Genomic DNA, 18,682 nt, shown 5'->3' on the forward strand with positions numbered 1-18,682 from the left:
CACACCAGTGGAAAGGGCTGGAAAATCTGGTCCTTTCCCTTTATAAATGGACCCCAGCATTTTGTTTGATATGTATATGGCATTGTGAAGCTTGGTTGACACTTTTAATGATTTGTGCAACAAGGTTATATGGAGATGTATCTGAGAATCGTGGTGTAGCCTTTGCAAGTTGACCTTTCATTTGTTCTGTTGCTGGTTGAGTTTTGTGTCTCTGCTGGGATGCTTCCATTCAGACCCAGGCATGGTGCCTTTACAAAGTGGAACTGAAACGGAATGCAGTGGGTCGTCATCACCTCCACTTGATCCAGTTGGTCAGGAAACCCAGAAGTCAAATGCAATTGTCACAACTGAATTAAAAAGTGAGTGATAAGCACACTACTGGAACCTCTGGCTTCCTCTGCATGCTGGTGGACTCCCCTGCCTCTGCAGGAGTCGGGTCATTGACATTCAGCCTTATATTTCGTTCTGTTGAAGTTATTTTAATGCTGTCCTCCTGTCTTTGCTTGTTATTTTGATTATTTGTCTTCAGACTGATATTCTATTCTGCTCACCACCAAATATTATTGAGATGGAATTACATTTCATTAATTCCTTTGACCTTTATTAAAAAAATATTTTGTCTTCTTTCTTTTCCTCAAGCAGAATAATTTTGGCCGATCCTAATGCCAGTCAAAATCCACAGCCTTTGTTAGTACATTGATTGCCTTCATTTCATCTTTCATAATAAACATGCATTTTACTCTTTGCTCCAGTTTGGTTTTGTAAGTGGGAAATCAGCAGTACAATCCATCCAATAACTCTTGTCCTGAATTATAATCCATTCATTCTTTTATCTTGCATAAATTTACTTCTAACAGCAACAAAATCTGTTGTCGTTTCACCAGGTTTGTTGTTAAATTGACATAAACATGTCGCGGCTTCAACAAAGAAATCACACCTTAATCTCAAGTGATGTGCTGCGTCACCCCCTCTACCTGGACGATACATCACAAATAATATCAGGTCAGTCAGGGTCTGTCAGCCTTTGAATAAGTGATCAATATTTTAAAAATAAATTGGGAAAAAAAGAACAGCAATACACTGTCAAGAGAGAAATTTCCTCTATCAATAAATATCTCCATAAATGTTTATCGTAACTGGCAGAGTGGAAAATGTTGGGCAGTGAGCCTCAATTACCTGATTTTATTCTACTGCTGAAGACCAATTTCCTCCCCTATTTACCTTCTCCTGTCTCCACATTGTCTTCAACATGTTCTTGGTCCTCTGACTGATCTCCTTCCTGCCTTCCCCAAGGCTGCAATATGAGGCCTCACCATCAGATGTTGTTCAACAGCAAGCAGCACAACATCACAATCCTTAAAGGCTCTAGTTAAGCTAATGTGCAGAGTGTCTCCAGACTGCTCAGAAATGCATCTCCAGAATTTTCATTGCGAGCTCTATGGTGATTGAGGTAAAAGAACGGACATCATTACGGTCATGTTCATTTAATGTCATGAGAAAACGTCATCAGCAACTTTGATTTACCAGGAACCACTTGATGACAAGAATGCAGGCATAAAGAGCTGCCCTAAAATGTATACTGCGCTGCTGCTATTTGAAGACAAGCCGTACATTGGGAATTGGAATCCCATGTGGCTGACAACGATGTAGGAACTGATCAAGGCAACATGTGTGGCCACATTTGTTCATTTTATGATCTTTGGATTCTGGGACATCTAAGTGCTCACTTTGCTCTTAGCAATACCTGGGGCTACTGTTGGTTTGAGCTCATCTCCTGTTCACCTTTTCCCTCAACCCAGGATCTACCTGAAGGCCACTGCTAGAAACTGAAGCAAACCCGTGAGCTGACAATGGATGCCCAACTGGCACATGCCACCATTATTTAGATGAGGCTTAAGTACAATTTTGGATGAACCCTGGGGTTAGGCTTCTTGCATTCACCCTGACTACTTTGTGCCCCAAAAAAAGTCCACAGTGAATTTATCCCGCATTCTGTCTGCTTTACTTGTCTTCTCTGACGATTTAAAGAACAAAGAAAAGCACAGCACAGGAACAGGCCCTTTGGCCCTCCAAGCCCCTGCTGATCACAATGACCTAACTGAACTGGAAAAAAGCTTTCTGCCCTTACTCGGTCCTTATCCCTCTAATCCCTCCCTATTCATGTACCCATCCAGATGCCTCTTAAATGTTGCTAATGTGGCTGCTTCCACCACCTCCTGTGGCAGCACGTTCCAGGACCAACACTTTCTGTGTGAAAAACTTCCCCTGCACATTTCCCTTAAACTTTCCCCCTCTCACCTTGAACCTGTGCTCCCTTCTAATTGACATTTCCACCCTGGTAAAAAGGCCTCTGACTATGCAACCTGTCTAAGACTCTCATAATTTTGTAGACCACTATCAGATTTGCCCTCAACCTCTGTCTTTCCAGGGAAAGAAATCCTAGTTCATTCAACCTCTCCTCATAGCCAACGCCCTTTACAGCGCAGCTTTGTTACCCTCAAGCTAAAATTTTGTACTAGTCCAGCCAGCGACGTCCATATCCCATGAACGAACATAAACAAATAAGTCTTCCTTCCTTGTTCCTAACTTTCTCATTTGAAATGCATCTACCTGATATGTGAACCATTCTCTCCAGAGAATTCAACCCCAGCTCACTGTTAGATGCTGTCCCTTTCAGAGCCAAAGGAATTGCAGTGTGAAACCAGTAAAAGAAAATCATGCTTTTGCAATAGCCTGCATGAATCCACTCAGGAATTGGCAAATGAATAAAAGTTAATGCCCAGCCCAATTGTGCTACTTTTATTTATAAACTTTCACACAGAATCAGTTGTTTCCACAAATCCAGAACTGACTTCCATTATATCTTGCTTGAATGCAGACTGCATACTCAGTACATGAAAACACGTAACAATTAGCAGGTCGCAATGGCTGGCAATAATAATGTTTACCAGTAACTTCACAACATAATTAAAAAGACTAACAGCTTGTCTGGCTTGTCCTTCTCATACTTCAAGTGTTTGATGACATTTTGCCAAGACTACATTTTAAAATTAGTTACACAAAATTTAGTAAAGAAGTTACAATTCTGTGCGTAACTCGTGATACTGTTATACCTGAAAAAGGAAACCAAATTGCTTATTAACCTAGCAAATACACCATCAAATAATTTAAATGAGGCAAGAACTGGTATAAATGGTGAACAATAAAGGTATGTTTTACTGGGAAAATAATGCACATCAGGCATTCACCACACCCACCACTATAAGCAGTTTATAATCGGTGTGCTGTGCTTTATACACCAACCGTCCATACTCTCCTTGTTCACAGTATTATAGACCATTCATGATTAAATAAAAAAAGAATATTAAAATTAAATAGCTTTAGCTAATATATGTAGCCCAATAATGCCACACACTCTTAGACAATCATTTTGTGACAGAAAATACGTGAGTCTGAGCCGTTATGAAGAACACAGTTGGCATTTTTTCTAGTGGTACATTAGAGACAAAATACAGTATTTAAAGAATGCACTCAACCCCTACTAGTGCATTCTGGAACTATAATATAGAGTTATGTCTGATCTGGACTGGCCACTATTTTCCAATATTACTGATAATGGACCAGAGCTGTGGTCCAACCACTAAAAGGAATGCTAAACAGGGGTATTATTAAAATACCATATTTTATCACATTTGAAGGCAGCTTGAAAATTGACTTGTTTTCTCCATCACAATATTTACAGGATATCATTCTAGAAAAGAGTACAGCAAATCAACAAATGTCTTAAAAACAGGCAGTCTTTGGTGACTGAAAGGCAGGTGTTTCTTCACCGTTACCTCTTCCCTATTTCACTCTGTCTCATAAACTGGATGTTGTTGGCACTGTCGGAAAGATCCGGATACTGTTCCACAAACAATACAAAAAACCCATCATAGCCTTGTACGCTTCCACTGCTGAGCAGCTGCTGCTTTTCTCCCTCAGTCCAAGACCTGATACCCTCCTCCCCCTCTTGCACCCTGCGCTGTTCCTTTGCCCAGGCTTGGGCTACAGCTCTCTGCCTGGCCATCTCCAACACGTGGATTTTTTCTTCTTCAATGGTGGCACCATATCGAATGTTGAAGCTTAGAGCTCCGTACTGCAACTGAATGTCTGCAAACCTTCTAGTCCTTCTATTCACCACAGAGGTCATCTGAGAGACAGTCACATTGACACCATTTTCCAGTACACGACCTCCTCCGGTATTCCCTATTATGGCTAGGTCTTCTTCTAGAGGTCCTGACTTGACAAAGTAATGTGTATCGCGACCATCAATTGTAAAATGGAGATTTTCCAGATAATCAGCCCCGTTGAGGACAGCAGCTATTCGTCGGCTGTCGTCACTGGCGACTCCAATGATGTCAGCGGTCACCTTGCCATCTTGAATTGCGAACTTTACTCCTTTACCAAACATGGAAGGAACCGCGGCAAATTTTGGTCGATTATCTTGGCAATGTTTGCGGTTCCTTATGTAAGCCTGGGGCAGACGTTCCAGAGAAATGAAGCTTTTGAGCTGCTTCTGTAGTTCACACTGCACACCCAAAACAACCTGCAAAGAGAAGAGAAAGAGCTCCTGATGAAGTGCAAACAAACGACAATAGGGTATTATTTCCTCTGACCATTGTGAGAATGAGATTGTGAAGAGAGCAGGAAGATTTCTTGTTACTAATTCTGCAGGAATTTTAAGTGTTCTCTTCTGGAATTCATTTGAAATAGTGACAATAAGAAATATTCTTTCCATACATACAATGGGTGGGATTTTCCGGCCACGCTCGACCCCAAAACTGGAATATCCTGCCTGAGGTCAATGGACCATTGCATGGTCCGCCCCCCAACCTGCTACGATTCCTGATATGGACGGGATGGGAAAATTCCCCCCCATGTCACCGACACAAAGACAAGAAAAAAAATAATCTCCCAATATCCCTGTAACATTCGATTTCTGAGATTTGTTATGACTACTAAAGGTATATTTAGAAGGAGATCTATTGTATTAGGTAGGTCACAACAATATTTTAATAAATCCAAACAGAAAATTCTCTTAATGTTTCAAGTTTGATGAGTTTTCATCCAAACTGGAAAAGTTATAAAGATATCAGGGTTTAAGCAAATGCAGAACATGGGGAATAGGAATGAGCAAAAGGGAAGGTCAGTGACAAGCGGGAGGCAAGAGAGATTAAATTACAAATGAATGCTGGTATAGGGTCAAAGAAGATGGTCATGGCACAAGCAGAGAAATCAGTTATGGATTCTGAGGAGGTTGGAATGGGTGTAGGAGAATCATCAATAGCTGTCATCCAAAAACAAAAAAAAATACAAAATGTCACAAGAGAATAAAAATAAATAAAAATAAATAAAATGGAGGTGGCATATGTGAACACGATATTTAGTCTGGAAGACTGTAAAATGCCCAATTAAAACATGAGGTGTGGCGAAATGTACAGAGGTCAGAGTGAGAGTGCGGCAGAGAATTAAAATGACAGGCAGCAGGAAGCACACACACACGCTTATGTTTGCAAACTGGAGGGAAATGTCCCATTAAGCAGTCACCCAATCTGCAGTTGTTGTCCCCATGTAAAATAAACCACTTCATACAATCATAGAATCCCTACAGTGCAGAAGAGGCACTGACTCTCTGACAGAGTACCTTACCCAGTCCCTCTCTCCCACCTTTTCCTTGTAACCCCATACATTTTCCATGGCTAATCCATCTAACTAAAACATCTTGGGACACTAAGGGGTAATTCAGCATGGCTCCTAATCCACCTAACCTGCACATATTTGGAGTGCGGGAGGAAGCCGGAGCACCGGAGCTGTTTTTCAAACTGGACCAGGTCTGCCTCAGGGATCAGTGCTGGGTCCACTGTTATTTGTCATTTATATTAATGATTTGGATGAGAATATAGGAGGCATGGTTAGTAAGTTTGCAGATGACACTAAGATTGGTAGCATAGTGGACAGTGAAGAAAGTTATCTCCAATTGCAATGGGATCTTGATCAATTGGGCCAGTGGGCTGACAAATGGCAGATGGAGTTTAATTTAGATAAATGCGAGGTGATGCATTTTGGTAGATTGAACCAGGGCAGGATTTACTCAGTTAACGGTAGGGCATTGAGGAGAGTTACAGAACAAAGAGATCTAGGGGTACATGTTCATAGCTCCTTGAAAGTGGAGTCACAGGTGGACAGAGTGGTGAAGAAGGCATTCGGCATGCTTGGTTTCATCGGTCAGAACATTGAAGACAGGAGTTGGAATGTCCTTGTTGAAGTTGTACAAGACTTGGTAAGGCCACACTTGGAATACTGTGTGCAATTCTCGACACCCTATTATAGAAAGGATATTATTAAACTAGAAAGAGTGCAGAAAAGATTTACTAGGATGCAACCGGGACTTGATGGTTTGGGTTATAAGGAAAGGCTGGATAGACTGGGACTTTTTTCTCTGGAGCGTAGGAGGCTGAGGGGTGATCTTATAAAAGTCTATAAAATAATGAGGGGCATAGATCAGCTAGATAGTCAATATCTTTTCCCAAAGGTAGGGGAGTCTAAAACTAGAGGGCATAGGTTTAAGGTGAGAGGGGAGAGATACAAAAGTGTCCAGAGGGGCAATTTTTTCACACAGAAGGTGGTGAGTGTCTGGAACAAGCTGCCAGAGGTAGTAGTAGAGGGGGGAACAATTTTGTCTTTGAAAAAGCATTTAGACAGTTACATGGGTAAGATGGGTAAAGAGGGATATGGGCCAAATGTGGGCAATTGGAATTAGCTTAGGGGTTTTAAAAAAAAAAGGGCGGCATGGACAAGTTGGGCCGTAGGGCCTGTTTCCATGCTGTAAACCTCTATGACTCTGTGACACCTGGAGGAAATCCACGCAGACATGGGGAGAACGTGCAAACTCCACACAGACAGTCACCCAATGCCGGAATCGAACCCGGGGCCCTGGCATTGTGAAGCAGCAGTACTAACCACTGTGCCACCATGCTGCATTTTATGAATGAAGCACAACTGCTGATGATGGTTCTGGTTTTTCTATTTATACCTCCTCAAAACCTCTTTTGTTTATTTGTTTGTCTCATCACCATTTCCTTCTGCCTGACACCATCAACCTTTTTGTTATTTAATCTCTTCAGCTTTCCATTCTATCACAGACCCTTCAAAGAACAAAGAAAAGTACAGCTCAGGAATAGGCCCTTTGGCCCTCCAAGCCTGTACCGATCATGATGCCCTAACTAGAGTAAAAAAAACCTTCTGCCCTTACTCGGTCTGTATCTCTCTATTCCCTCCCTATTCATGTGCCCATCCAGATGCCTTTTAAATGTTGCTAATTTGTTTGTTTCCACCATCTCCTCTGGCAGCATGTTCCAGGCACCCACCACTCTCTGCGTGAAAAGCTTCCCCCGCTTAAATTTTCCCCTCTCACCTTGAACCTGTGTACCCATGTAATTGACACTATCACCCTTGGAACAAGCCTCTGACTATCCACCCTATCTATGCCTCTTTCCTTTGATTCTTTCCCCTTCCCTGATTCCTCTGCCTCTGTATTTGCTTCAACCCTGTTGCATTTCAACCTGAAACATTGACTCCTATCCCTCTCCAGGGATGCTGCCAGCTATGCTGAGTATTTCCTGCATTATCTGTTTGTATTTCATACTTTTTAGCAACTGCAATGTTTTGCTTTATGATGAATCCAAAAATGGTTCAACAGCGGAGACAATCATTCACTAATTAATCTGTATTAAAAATCTTAAAAATTGTGCCTGTGCTAGTGCTGCCTCTAGATTTGAGCTAGTTACTGAACTACTTTCTTTATACATGACAACAGATCATAGCCCTGAATTACTTATAGACATACGGAACTTTTAAGTAAGACACCTGTTTTTAAAAAAAGAGGACATACAAGCAAAAACTGGCTGAGACTGCAAAATAACCACTTGCTGCAAAATCCCAGTGTGGATTCCAACTGACTAACTAGTCCAGAGAGAATGGAATGCTGCACCTTTTCTGACAGAGACACTTCAAAAAAAGAGATGCAATGAAATAGCTGAACTGTCATCTCCTGTGGCATTCATAGAAGCTGATTACCATCTTGGTGGAAACCATCTTCTGTGAGTCATATCCCAGATTGTAATCATGATGTGAAGTTGAAAGAATGCACTTTCTGGTGAGAGACATGTTTGTATGTTTTGCCTTCCAGGAATACACAAGAAAAAGGGTTAAAAAGCAACTGTTATCCAGGTCTGGGTGTGCTAGTCTGCTGTTCTCGTCCTATTGTGTTAATGTGTGCTGTGAGGGTCACAGCTGAAGAACATACTGCAGGCAACACTGCACTTTCAGGTTAAAAAAAAGTCTCCCTCTCTCTGATCGCTGGAAGCAAGTTATAATTTGGCAAAGCCACAGCCAAAAAGGAAATAAGGCAATTTCTTTCAGCTAACATGCAGAATCAAGAATCTCCAAACCAACTGAGGAACTATCAAAGTCAATGCGAATGGAATCACCCAACCGAACAGCCACAACATTTCTCCATGGACAAGCCAAAGACTGATTTATATATTTTTTCTAACTTTTATTTTTGGACTCACTTCTCATTTTAAAGTCTGCCTTGCAGACCTACAGGTTTGTGTGCTGCATTTTATTATTTTTTTCCTTGTGTTTTAGCAACTAATATACTCACTCTTTTCTTTAACTCAAGAAAGCCTGGTTAAATTAGCTCTTTTTTAAACATAAATGCATTTGGACTGGGCATGATGTGGAGTTGCCGGCATTGAACTGGGGTAGGCACAGTAAGTAGTCTCACAACACCAGGTTAAAGTCCAACAGGTTTATTTGGTAGCACAAGCTTTCGGAGCACTGCTCCTTCATCAGGTGCGTGCAGGATTTGTTTCTCAAACAGGCATATATAGACACAAACTCAATTACAAGATAATGGTTGGAATCCGAGTCTTAACAGGTAATCAAGTCTTTACAGGTGCAGACAATGCAAGTGGAGAGAGGGTTAAGCACAGGTTAAAGAGGTGTGAATTGTCTAACTGTCCTGGCTTGAGACAATTCACATCTCTTTAACCTGTGCCTAACCCTCTCTCCCCTCACATTGTCTGCACCTGTAAAGACTTGATTACCTGTTAAGACTCGTATTCCAGCCATTATCTTGTAATTGAGTTTGTGTCTATATATGCCCCGTTTGTGAAACAAACCCTGCACTCACCTCATGAAGGAGCAGTGCTCGGAACTTTGGACTGGGAAAAGGGAAGGGATCTTTTTAAAAATTAATCTTGTTGCAATCAACCGAGGGGATTGAACAATGTTGGGGTGTCCATTCATTGTTTCTCACCTGGGGCATAACAATTTGGGGCACCTTATCTGGAATCGTAACAATTTGGTGGACCTTGCCTGGGGACCAATTGTAACAATACTGTTTGATTTTTGCTTTCGTGCTTATCCAATTCCTTTTTAATATTGTGCTGACTTCTTTTCAGTTTACTCTGGTAGTCTACTCCATATTCTAATTGTGTTCATGTGGAGAAACCTACACCTGTGCATTGCAAAATTCCATTGAACTGCATAACAATAACTTGACATCAAGCTATAGACCTTTCCGATCTTTAGTCCATTACTCTCATACCCGAGCTATACCAGGCATTGACCTTGTACGAAGAATAAACATTCGCACCATAAAATTCATTTAACATCAAAAGCTCATGTGTATAAATTTTAAAGTAATCTAATAGTACAAGGTTTTGTAAAAGATCACAAATGGCTATCACCATATTTCAATTCACCTTTTGCAGCAGATGGTCCATTCAGTGTCCTCTACCCATTGCTGGTCTTATACTTTCTTTCTCTGGCTAATGGCTGGAATTCCCCAGTTGTTCACGCTGGTGGGATTCTCTGATCCCACAGGCAGCGCACTCCTTTCCACGGATTTCCCAGTGACATCGATGGGAAATGCCATTGACAGCGGTGGGACCAGAGAATCCCGCCCCCAGTGAACAGTGTGCCGCCTCTGCTATGGAGAAACACGCAACTGGGATGCTGTAGAATCCTGCTCAAGGCCTACCTGAATTTGGTACAATTCCAACCAGAGACTGAGCGAAGTATGACTTGAAAGTTAATCACTGCACCAGAGGTATTAGCTATTAGGGATTTGTCAATCATGCTAACATGACTTCTAGAAATATAATGGATTTACAATGTTCAGCTTGACATTTTTCAGAGAATAAAATATTCCAGGCTTTTTTGTACAGTGCCAGTTTTATGGCTTAACCGATATTACTAGAATCCTCCACTTGGATAAAGGAGTCTTATTGTTGATCACAAAATAATATTAACATTTTATATGTAATTAAACCTTTGCCCAAAGGGAGGGATGAAGAATCCCAACTCTGCTTAGCAGTTAACCTTAGACTGCAGGAAACCTAGGAGAAGGCATTCTTGGTGGCTTTTTTGGCTGGGGAATTGTTCAAGAAGCTTTAAAGAAAAGGGGAAATATTGTTTTTGCGTGTATACTTGTGTATGCTTTTAGTGATGATGCAATAAGTACATCATAGAATGTCATCCTCGTTATCGATGAGCACCAAGAATGACCCTTCATAGAATCACAGAATCCCTACAGTGCAGAAGGAGGCTATTCGCTCCATCAAGTCTGCACTGACCACAATCCCACCAGGCCCTATTCCCGCAATTCCACATATTTACCCTGCTAATCCCCCAGCACTAGGGCCAATCAACCTAACATGTGCATTTTTGGACTGTGGGAGGAAACCGGAGCACCCGGAAGAAACCCACGCAGACACGGGGAGAATGTGCAAACTCCACACAGACAGTGACTTGAGGCCGGAATTGAACCCGGTTCCTCGGTGCTGTGAGGAAGCAGTGCTGACCAGTGTACCACCATGCTGCCCCAGGGTAACTTTACGATTTTTGTGTGCATAGGATTTTGACTTGCACAAATTAATTGCTGTTTCTTTCTATGATAGGGCGGTGTCTATACTTTAAAAGTGCCTAACTGGCTGTGAAGCACATTGGGATGTCTTGATTTGAAGGAAGTTGCCCATATAAATGCAAGTTAGTTGTAGCACAGCAACCCATTTGCAGACAGCTAGAACTCTCAAACAGTAATGAGATAAATTATGAATTTAAACTATTCTAGTGGGAGTAGTTAAGAAATAAATGTTGGCCAGGGAGTAGAAGAATGTCCCATCTCTCTTCAAGTATTGCCAAGGGTCTTTTATGACTGTCTAAGATTGCAGAATGAACCTGGTTTAGCATGATGTCCAAACAACCCATCTGGCCTCAGCCGCCCCTGGGATGCAATGGGGACTATGAGGCAAAGGATCCACTCCAAATGACAATCCAGTGACCTTTCTTTGAAAATACAAGTGTATGGAGGCTGGATGAGAGCAGGATTGGGTCCAAGCCTGAAGAAAATCAGCCTGCTGATGTGCTTTGCTTAGGTTCCTATATAAAGACTGACCACTTGGGTGAGGTTGATAGTGTCTCTTAAACATGAGTTTCCAGAAAAGGAGGGAAAAAAATTGGAAAAATATATTAAATAAAAAGACAGGGTAATGTGTTTTCTCATCATACCTTGCTGGGATCCCAGTTTTGTGTTCTGGATTGAGTTTTCAGAAGTTCATAGGTTGCTTCCATGACACTCATTTCTGGCTTTGGAAATCCGGGCACTACATTATGCAACTGGAAGCCAAATAGTTGCAGCCAACTTCCAATGTCTATAAACCCAGAAAAAAAAACATAAGTAATATATTTATACTTAGCACACTTTTGTAAATCATCACTCGGCTTCATACTATTCAACTATTAAAGCTATATTAGTTATGATTAAGCATTATAGTTATTCAGTTTACACTAGAGATCTTGATTGCAAATTCTGTCTGACATATTGTAAACAGTTGACTGCATTGGATAGAGTCAAAGAGGGAAGAACTATGTTTGATGAATGGAGGGAATGGGCTGAATGGGTCGGATGGCCTTTTCTCACTGCATACTTTAATTGTTTTTGAGAAATTTGCTCAATATTTATCCAGCAACAGATTGCAGGCCACTTACCTCCTGAGCCATTAAAGATCAGTCAGAAAGAATGGAGATTTGCTTGGGTTAGATTAAGATACACAAAAGAATTAAAAGGCCAGGGATCAGCAGAGATACAGAGTGAATGGTATGTCAGAAAGGATGGTCCACTAAAAAGAAAATAAACTATGAACAACAGAGACACAAGACAGAGAAGGAAGAATTATTATAAAGTGTTGCTCAGTCTGTGGATTTTATATGATAGATACTAAACCCAACCATAGTTTATATGTAAACATTTTTATGAACATGAATAATAGAAGCATTTCTTCATCTGTTCACATGTGACAAACATCTATTCCTGTGGATTGAAGCACTTAATATGACTGATCACACCTTTCATAGTGAAAACTCAATCCAAAGCACAGGACAGAGCCCTCAGTAAAGTATAATCAAAAAGATTCCCGGAAGCTGTGTTTTGTTCATTTACCATTCATTTCATTCTGCTCCTCAGTAACTAATAATTGGGTATGGTTAGCATCAGCCCACTAAAATCTTACCCAAACGGCCACTGCTCAGATAAGTTTCAGATTTAAGAAATGAAATGGTGAAGTAAGAAACCAGAAATCAATCTTTTTAGTTAATATTAGATCTATTTATAGAATGTAACATTACATAGGCCAACCTCCTTTCTAACCAACAGCGAGTGTCCTAGAAGTTTATCTTTATGTGCTTTTAAGAACCTAATAAAATCAACAAATTAAATGATAAAGAAATTAACAACCACTTAAGGGGGCATTGCAACAGAAAAGTCAAAACTTGCGGAAGAGCCTTATGTAATTAAATTAAAATAGTTTTCCTGGGAAGTCTTTCTTTATATGTGGTCAAGATACTTAATCAATCAATACTCTCTACCTGTATATCCTTAACATTATATATTCTTTTATATTCGGAGATTGGAGCACTCCGAACTTGAAAATCCCAGTGTTGCCAACTTTTTCCAGCCCTGCCTGCTAGCGTGATGAAGCGAGCCACGCCTATGAATCTTTTTGCACTCAATGTTGGATTGTCTGGTGAGAAAAACCAACTGTGAACTGCACACTGGTTTTCTCCCCTCAGCCAACACTGTGCAAAAATGAGAAAATTCCGCTCATAATTTTTAATATATATATACATATATTACATATAGTATGCTTATGGTCCTCAAAGTCCTTAAGAGGCTTAAAGAGACTGTATTGAATTTAGCCATCCATTGCCAAGATGGCACTGTGCTTTATCTGAACAGAAAGTATAAACTTTGCACAGTGCAAATTTTATCTTCCATCTGCGCAAGCACTTCCTAAAAGTGCTTTAAGTAGATAATAATATGAAGTTAGGAACAGAAGTAGACTCATTATTTCTTCAAGTCTGATCCATATTTCAATTAGATCATGGCTGATCTGTACCTCAATTGCCTTTTCTGTGTAACCCTTAATAGATTTACCCAACAACATCCTTATCATCTCAGTGTTGAAACTTTCAAAGCCTTTTGAGGGAATGATTTTCAGACCTCCATTACCGTTTATATGAACAAGTGCTTCTGATATCACTTCCAAATGTCTTCGCTTTATTTTTAAACTGTGCCCTCATATTTCACATCTACCACCAGCAATAAATCTTGTCCTTAATCTTTCCTCCTGAATTATTTTGAACAGCTTGATTATATCATCCCTCAATGTTCTAAAATCATTGGCATACAAGCCAAGTTTGTCCAAGTTTATTTGCTACAGAGGAAGTGCAGAGAACGTTTCCAAGACTGATTCCTGGGATGGCAGACTGACAAGTGAGGAGGGATTGAGCCGGTTAGGATAATATTCACTGGAGTTTTGAAAAAATGAGGGGATTTCATAGAAATCTATAAAATTTTAACAGATAGGGTAGAGGCAGGAAGGATATTCCTGATGGTGGAGTGCTCAGAAGCAGGGCTCATAGTCTAAGGATAAGGGGTAAACCTTTTGGGACTGAGATGAGGCACAATTTCTTCACCCAGAGAGTGGTAAGCCTGTTGAATTCATTACCAGAGAAAGCAATTGAGGCCAAAACTTTGTATGCTTTCAAGAAGCAGTTAGATATTGGGTGGGATTTTCCGGTCGTGATTGCCCCAATGTTGGAAAATCCCGCCCTAGGTCAAAGGACCTTTGCATCGTCTGTGTCCTGCCCGCTATGGTTCCCGTGGCTGGCTGGACAAGAAAATTCCACCCATTGTTCTTGGGGTGAAGGGGATCAAAAGATATTGGGGGGGTGGGGTGAGGGGAGGACGACAAGATCAAGCTACTGAGTTGGAAGGTCATCATGATCATTATGAATAATGAAGCAGGCTCTAAGGGCTGAATGGCCTACTCCTGCTCATATTTGCTATGTTTCAATGTTGATCTGTGTTTGTTATTTAACCATTAAACCCGAAACTCTGAGATCAAATGCTGTTGTTGAGAGAAGCGAGTATGTAACAGCAATGACTAACACTGCATGAGACTCAACAGAGGAGTAAGTTTCATTGGCCTCGAGATTGGCAGTTGCTTGTGAATCCTCAGTTCTTCCTCCAGGGTGAAGTTATCAAATCCAGCAAAACTCAACAGAGAAGATCAGCTCTCTCTGAGCTTTATGAAAAAAAAGATTCTTGTCGGTTTTTCAGTTGTAATTGGTTGCAATTTTGAAAAAACTATTTTGAGCCATTCAGATCTATTATGACACATGGTTTGCTGTGTTACACTTCCAAACATGACATTTTGAAGTGTTGCAGACATAAAGATTTATGAGATACTCATGGAATTCCTGTTGAGCTGCTCAGAAATCATGAAACCAATGGAGTTTCGAAATAAATTTAACATAAAAATATCAATGTGTGAATTTAGAAGAGAAATATATTTATTTAAGTATGGCTTGTTGGGTGAGTGGTGATAGTGGTTGAATAATTTATTTATGTTTGGAACATACAGAATATAAGAGGAATTGATTTGAATGTGGAGGATTGTGTGAATTAATTTGGAACAAGTATTAAATAGTTTAATTACTTAATTTTGCACAGAAAATAGAAATTATAAAAAAATTTTATTCATTCGTGGGACATGGGCGTCGCTGGCTGGCCAGCATTTGGTGCCCATCCCTGGTTGCCCTTGTTCAGACGGCAGTTGAGAGTCAACCACATTGCTGTGGCTCTGGAGTCACATGTAGGCCAAACCAGGTAAGGACGGCAGATTTCCTTCCCTAAAGGGCGTTAATGAACCAGATGGGTTTTTCCAACTATTGACAATGGTTTCATGGTCATCAGTAGATTCCTAATTCCAGATATTTGGAATTGAAAAAGAGATCAAATATTTAAATTGTGAGGTTGCATTTTTTTAAAGACGAGCAAATAGAAGAAAATAAATGGCATTTATTTAGCATTTAATAAGCAATTAAAATACACAGTTAGTGAATATAAAGCAATATTAATTAAAGTAAAATTGATCAAATAAAATTAGTTGTGTGTAACCTGGATTAAGGTTTGATATGGTTTGATTTATTATTGTCACATGTATTGGGTGACAGTGAAAAGTATTGGTTCTTGTGTGCTATACAGACAAAGCATACCATTCATAGAGTACTTAGGAGAGAAGGAAAGGCGAAGGTGCAGAATATAGTGTTGCAGTTACAGATAGGGTGTAGAGAAATGTCTGCTTATATATGGTAGGTCCATTCAAAAGTCTGATGGCAGCAGGGAAAGAGATGTTCTTGATTGATTTATTTGATCAATTTTACTTTAATTAATATTGCTTTATAATCACTTCAACATTAAGGTGAATTTGTTCATTGTTTAAATAGGGAGGATTTACACAGCAGACATGAATGCACAATGCGGGTGTTGAACATTGAGAGGAAGGAGAATGTGTATTATATTCAAAAGTGTGTGGTGCATGTTTATGGTACAAGCAAAGCCTGGTGGATAGGCTACAAAGATGAAATAAGAGTTCTAATGAAAGGTCATTAATCTGAACCATTGAGCTGAAATGTCTCACAAGGTGAGAAATGCCACCACTGGGACTGAAAGCATGAGCTGACCCCACTCTAGTGTGAAATTTTACTGGTTACCAATTAACTACCAGAACTGATGGCAGTGCTACAGTCCTCGGAGCCACTCCTAGTGGTGGCTACTACTCAGGCTGCAACATGAAGAAGTAGGTGCCTTAGTGCTGTGTCATTCTTGAGGAGAAGATGTGTCTTTGAACAAGCCAGGGACAGACAGGCCAGGGTCCTGGGTGATCTGGGGTGAGAATGGGTGAATGGGTGGTCTCACCTAATAAACAGCAGCTATTGCCTCTGCGGAACTCCTCCAAGGACCATAGAATGGCCATTAAGGAGCCATCCTAACCCCGCCACCCACACCCAGAAACCTGCTGGGAGGCTGCCATTGTCTGCCTGGCTGTCCTCCCATGTGGCAGTGGGCCATCCTGATGTAGGCAAAATATCAGCATGGGCAGGAAGTGGCCCTTAATTCTAGTGCTTACCCATGCTGCTGAAGTTCCTGCTGCTGGTAATAGGCTGTGGTGGTGGGAGGACACAGGCTCCCTTCCTGCTTCCCAATCTGTTGCCATTGGGCTGTCAAAATTCAGCCATTACCACTGTATCTTTCTCCGTGTATGCTCCCCGACCTGTTGCATATTTCCAGCCTTTTCCCACTGTCATTCCCGGTGCAATTAGACGGGACTCGGGCGGGGTGGGTGCCAGGGATACCAGGGGCTTGTCCTTTGGTCAAGGGGAGCCCTGTGCCCAATCGCGTTGGAATGAACACATGAGCACTGTGTGGATCTGGATCTGTGTTTGTTTGCTATGTAAAATTTTCAATAAACATATCCAAAAAAATGTGTACTGTGAGTATGACTACTTGATGCATTCATCGAAAACCTCTACATCTAGTATTTTAAATGAGATGCCAGCCTGGTTGTTAATAGGTTAATGGCTCTATCAAAGTGGCAAGGACCAGAATTGCAGACTGCATACCTTCAGGACCCATGTTTTAAAGTGCATTTATTAAAGTAATTTATTCAAATTTCTCACTTCACCTGGGTGTGATGTCATTGCGACATGTGATGAGGACAATTATATTTGTGCAGCACAACATCCTGTGACAAATCCTGAAAATGCTACACTCACCACATGCAGCATAGGTTTTTGCACCTAAGTCTCGGAGGCAGTGGCAATGCTAATTTCAGAGTGTATTTAAATCAATCACTGTAATGTGTCACCTGCACTGCAGGTACTGCATGAAGTTTCTCCCTCTTCTCAGTTTGGCCCTCACTTTTTTTGAACACCACATCCCTTTAAGAAGTATTCACCATGCAGATCATTTCAGGACAATTTTATTTCTATATTTAGAACATAGAACCATCTGTTAGCTACGCAAGGCACTATCTCAATCAGGGTCTTTTAATTATGCTATGAATTATGACAGCAAATCTCTTGTAGGTCAGCAGTCACCAGGCTATATTGTACTGTTTAATACATTCATTGGCAAATGTTCTGTTTGTTGGCCTTCAATTGCTCTTAGATGTAGCTTCACGATTTGTGGTAAGGCGAACAACAGGTACTCGCAATGACGTGGCCATCTCTCCCCTTCCATCATTCCCAAAAAGCATCAGTTCTGTATGCAACATTGCTGTTATTTAATACAATGGGTGGGATTTTCTGGCTGCACTTGCCCCAAAACCGGAAAATTCTGTCCGAGGTCAACGGACCTTTGCATGGCTCACCCCCCAACACCCCCCTCTGCCCACTGTGATTCCCCTGGTGGGTGGGATGGCAAAATTCCCCTAATATGTATACCATTATTGCTGCTCACCATTTTGTTCTATTCGGGTCCCTATTTCCCATGATATTCCTGTTTTTTTTCCCATCTGAATATTATCTGCAACCACCGTGCAACATTTCCCAATTTAAACAACCTACAACAGAACGAGAAGTGGCAGCAATAAATGCTCCATGACTAAAAAGTCAAAATTCTATGCTAATGCTATGTTGTGCAAGGGGATTTCTGGAAAGCAGCATCCTGAGGTTACCTTCACTTTGTACATCCAGAGCAAATTATCATTTACTGTCCCTGCAAGGGAAGGATGAATAGTTTACTGCTAAAATAGCACTTTTCTGTGAAGAAGATTAGTAATGGTACTTGCAACTGTCTGAGTGTAGCCGAATCCTTTTTAATTTCACACTGATTGAATTCAGTGCACCAAACTATGACACTGAATGAAATTACTTCATTATATGTCTGTACAGCCTTTTCGGTACAATTATCTGTCAGTCCGCCTTGTAGTTTTCAACAACCTTAACAGCTTTTAAAAATGAAATATTCATATATCTGACACATCTGAAATAAGAATGCCATTCAGCCATTAAAGCAATCAGTCAACCAGGAACGCTTGTCAGGAAGATGAAAAAAATCCTATAACTCAAAACTATCAATAACGTATTTAACTTTCTGTCTGCGTAACAGTTAAACAAAACCACATACTCACTCTAAAGCATCATAATTACTGAATCGACTCAGTGACCTAGATGTTTGGTAATACAAGCTCTGTTTTTTTGGGTGTTAAATAGCTTCCAATGCCTCCAA

At 40.7% G+C, this 18,682-nt stretch overlaps 1 protein-coding gene across 4 annotated transcripts in view; it reads right to left on the reverse strand.

Moving 5' to 3' along the window:
- Positions 1-2,777: 2,777 nt before the first annotated feature.
- Positions 2,778-18,682, reverse strand: part of tenm1 (teneurin transmembrane protein 1) — a 770,685-nt gene continuing 754,780 nt past the window's right edge. For all 4 annotated transcript variants that reach the window (XM_078211359.1, XM_078211358.1, XM_078211357.1 and 1 more), the window contains 2 exons: positions 11,617-11,759; positions 2,778-4,585 (listed from right to left, as the gene is read on the reverse strand). In XM_078211359.1, coding sequence (XP_078067485.1) covers positions 3,833-4,585; positions 11,617-11,759 — 896 coding nt within the window. In that variant the 3' untranslated portion in view covers positions 2,778-3,832. The remainder of the gene's footprint in view (positions 4,586-11,616; positions 11,760-18,682) is intronic.

Source organism: Mustelus asterias, chromosome 4 (assembly GCF_964213995.1).
Source record: "Mustelus asterias chromosome 4, sMusAst1.hap1.1, whole genome shotgun sequence".
Taxonomy (NCBI): domain Eukaryota; kingdom Metazoa; phylum Chordata; class Chondrichthyes; order Carcharhiniformes; family Triakidae; genus Mustelus; species Mustelus asterias.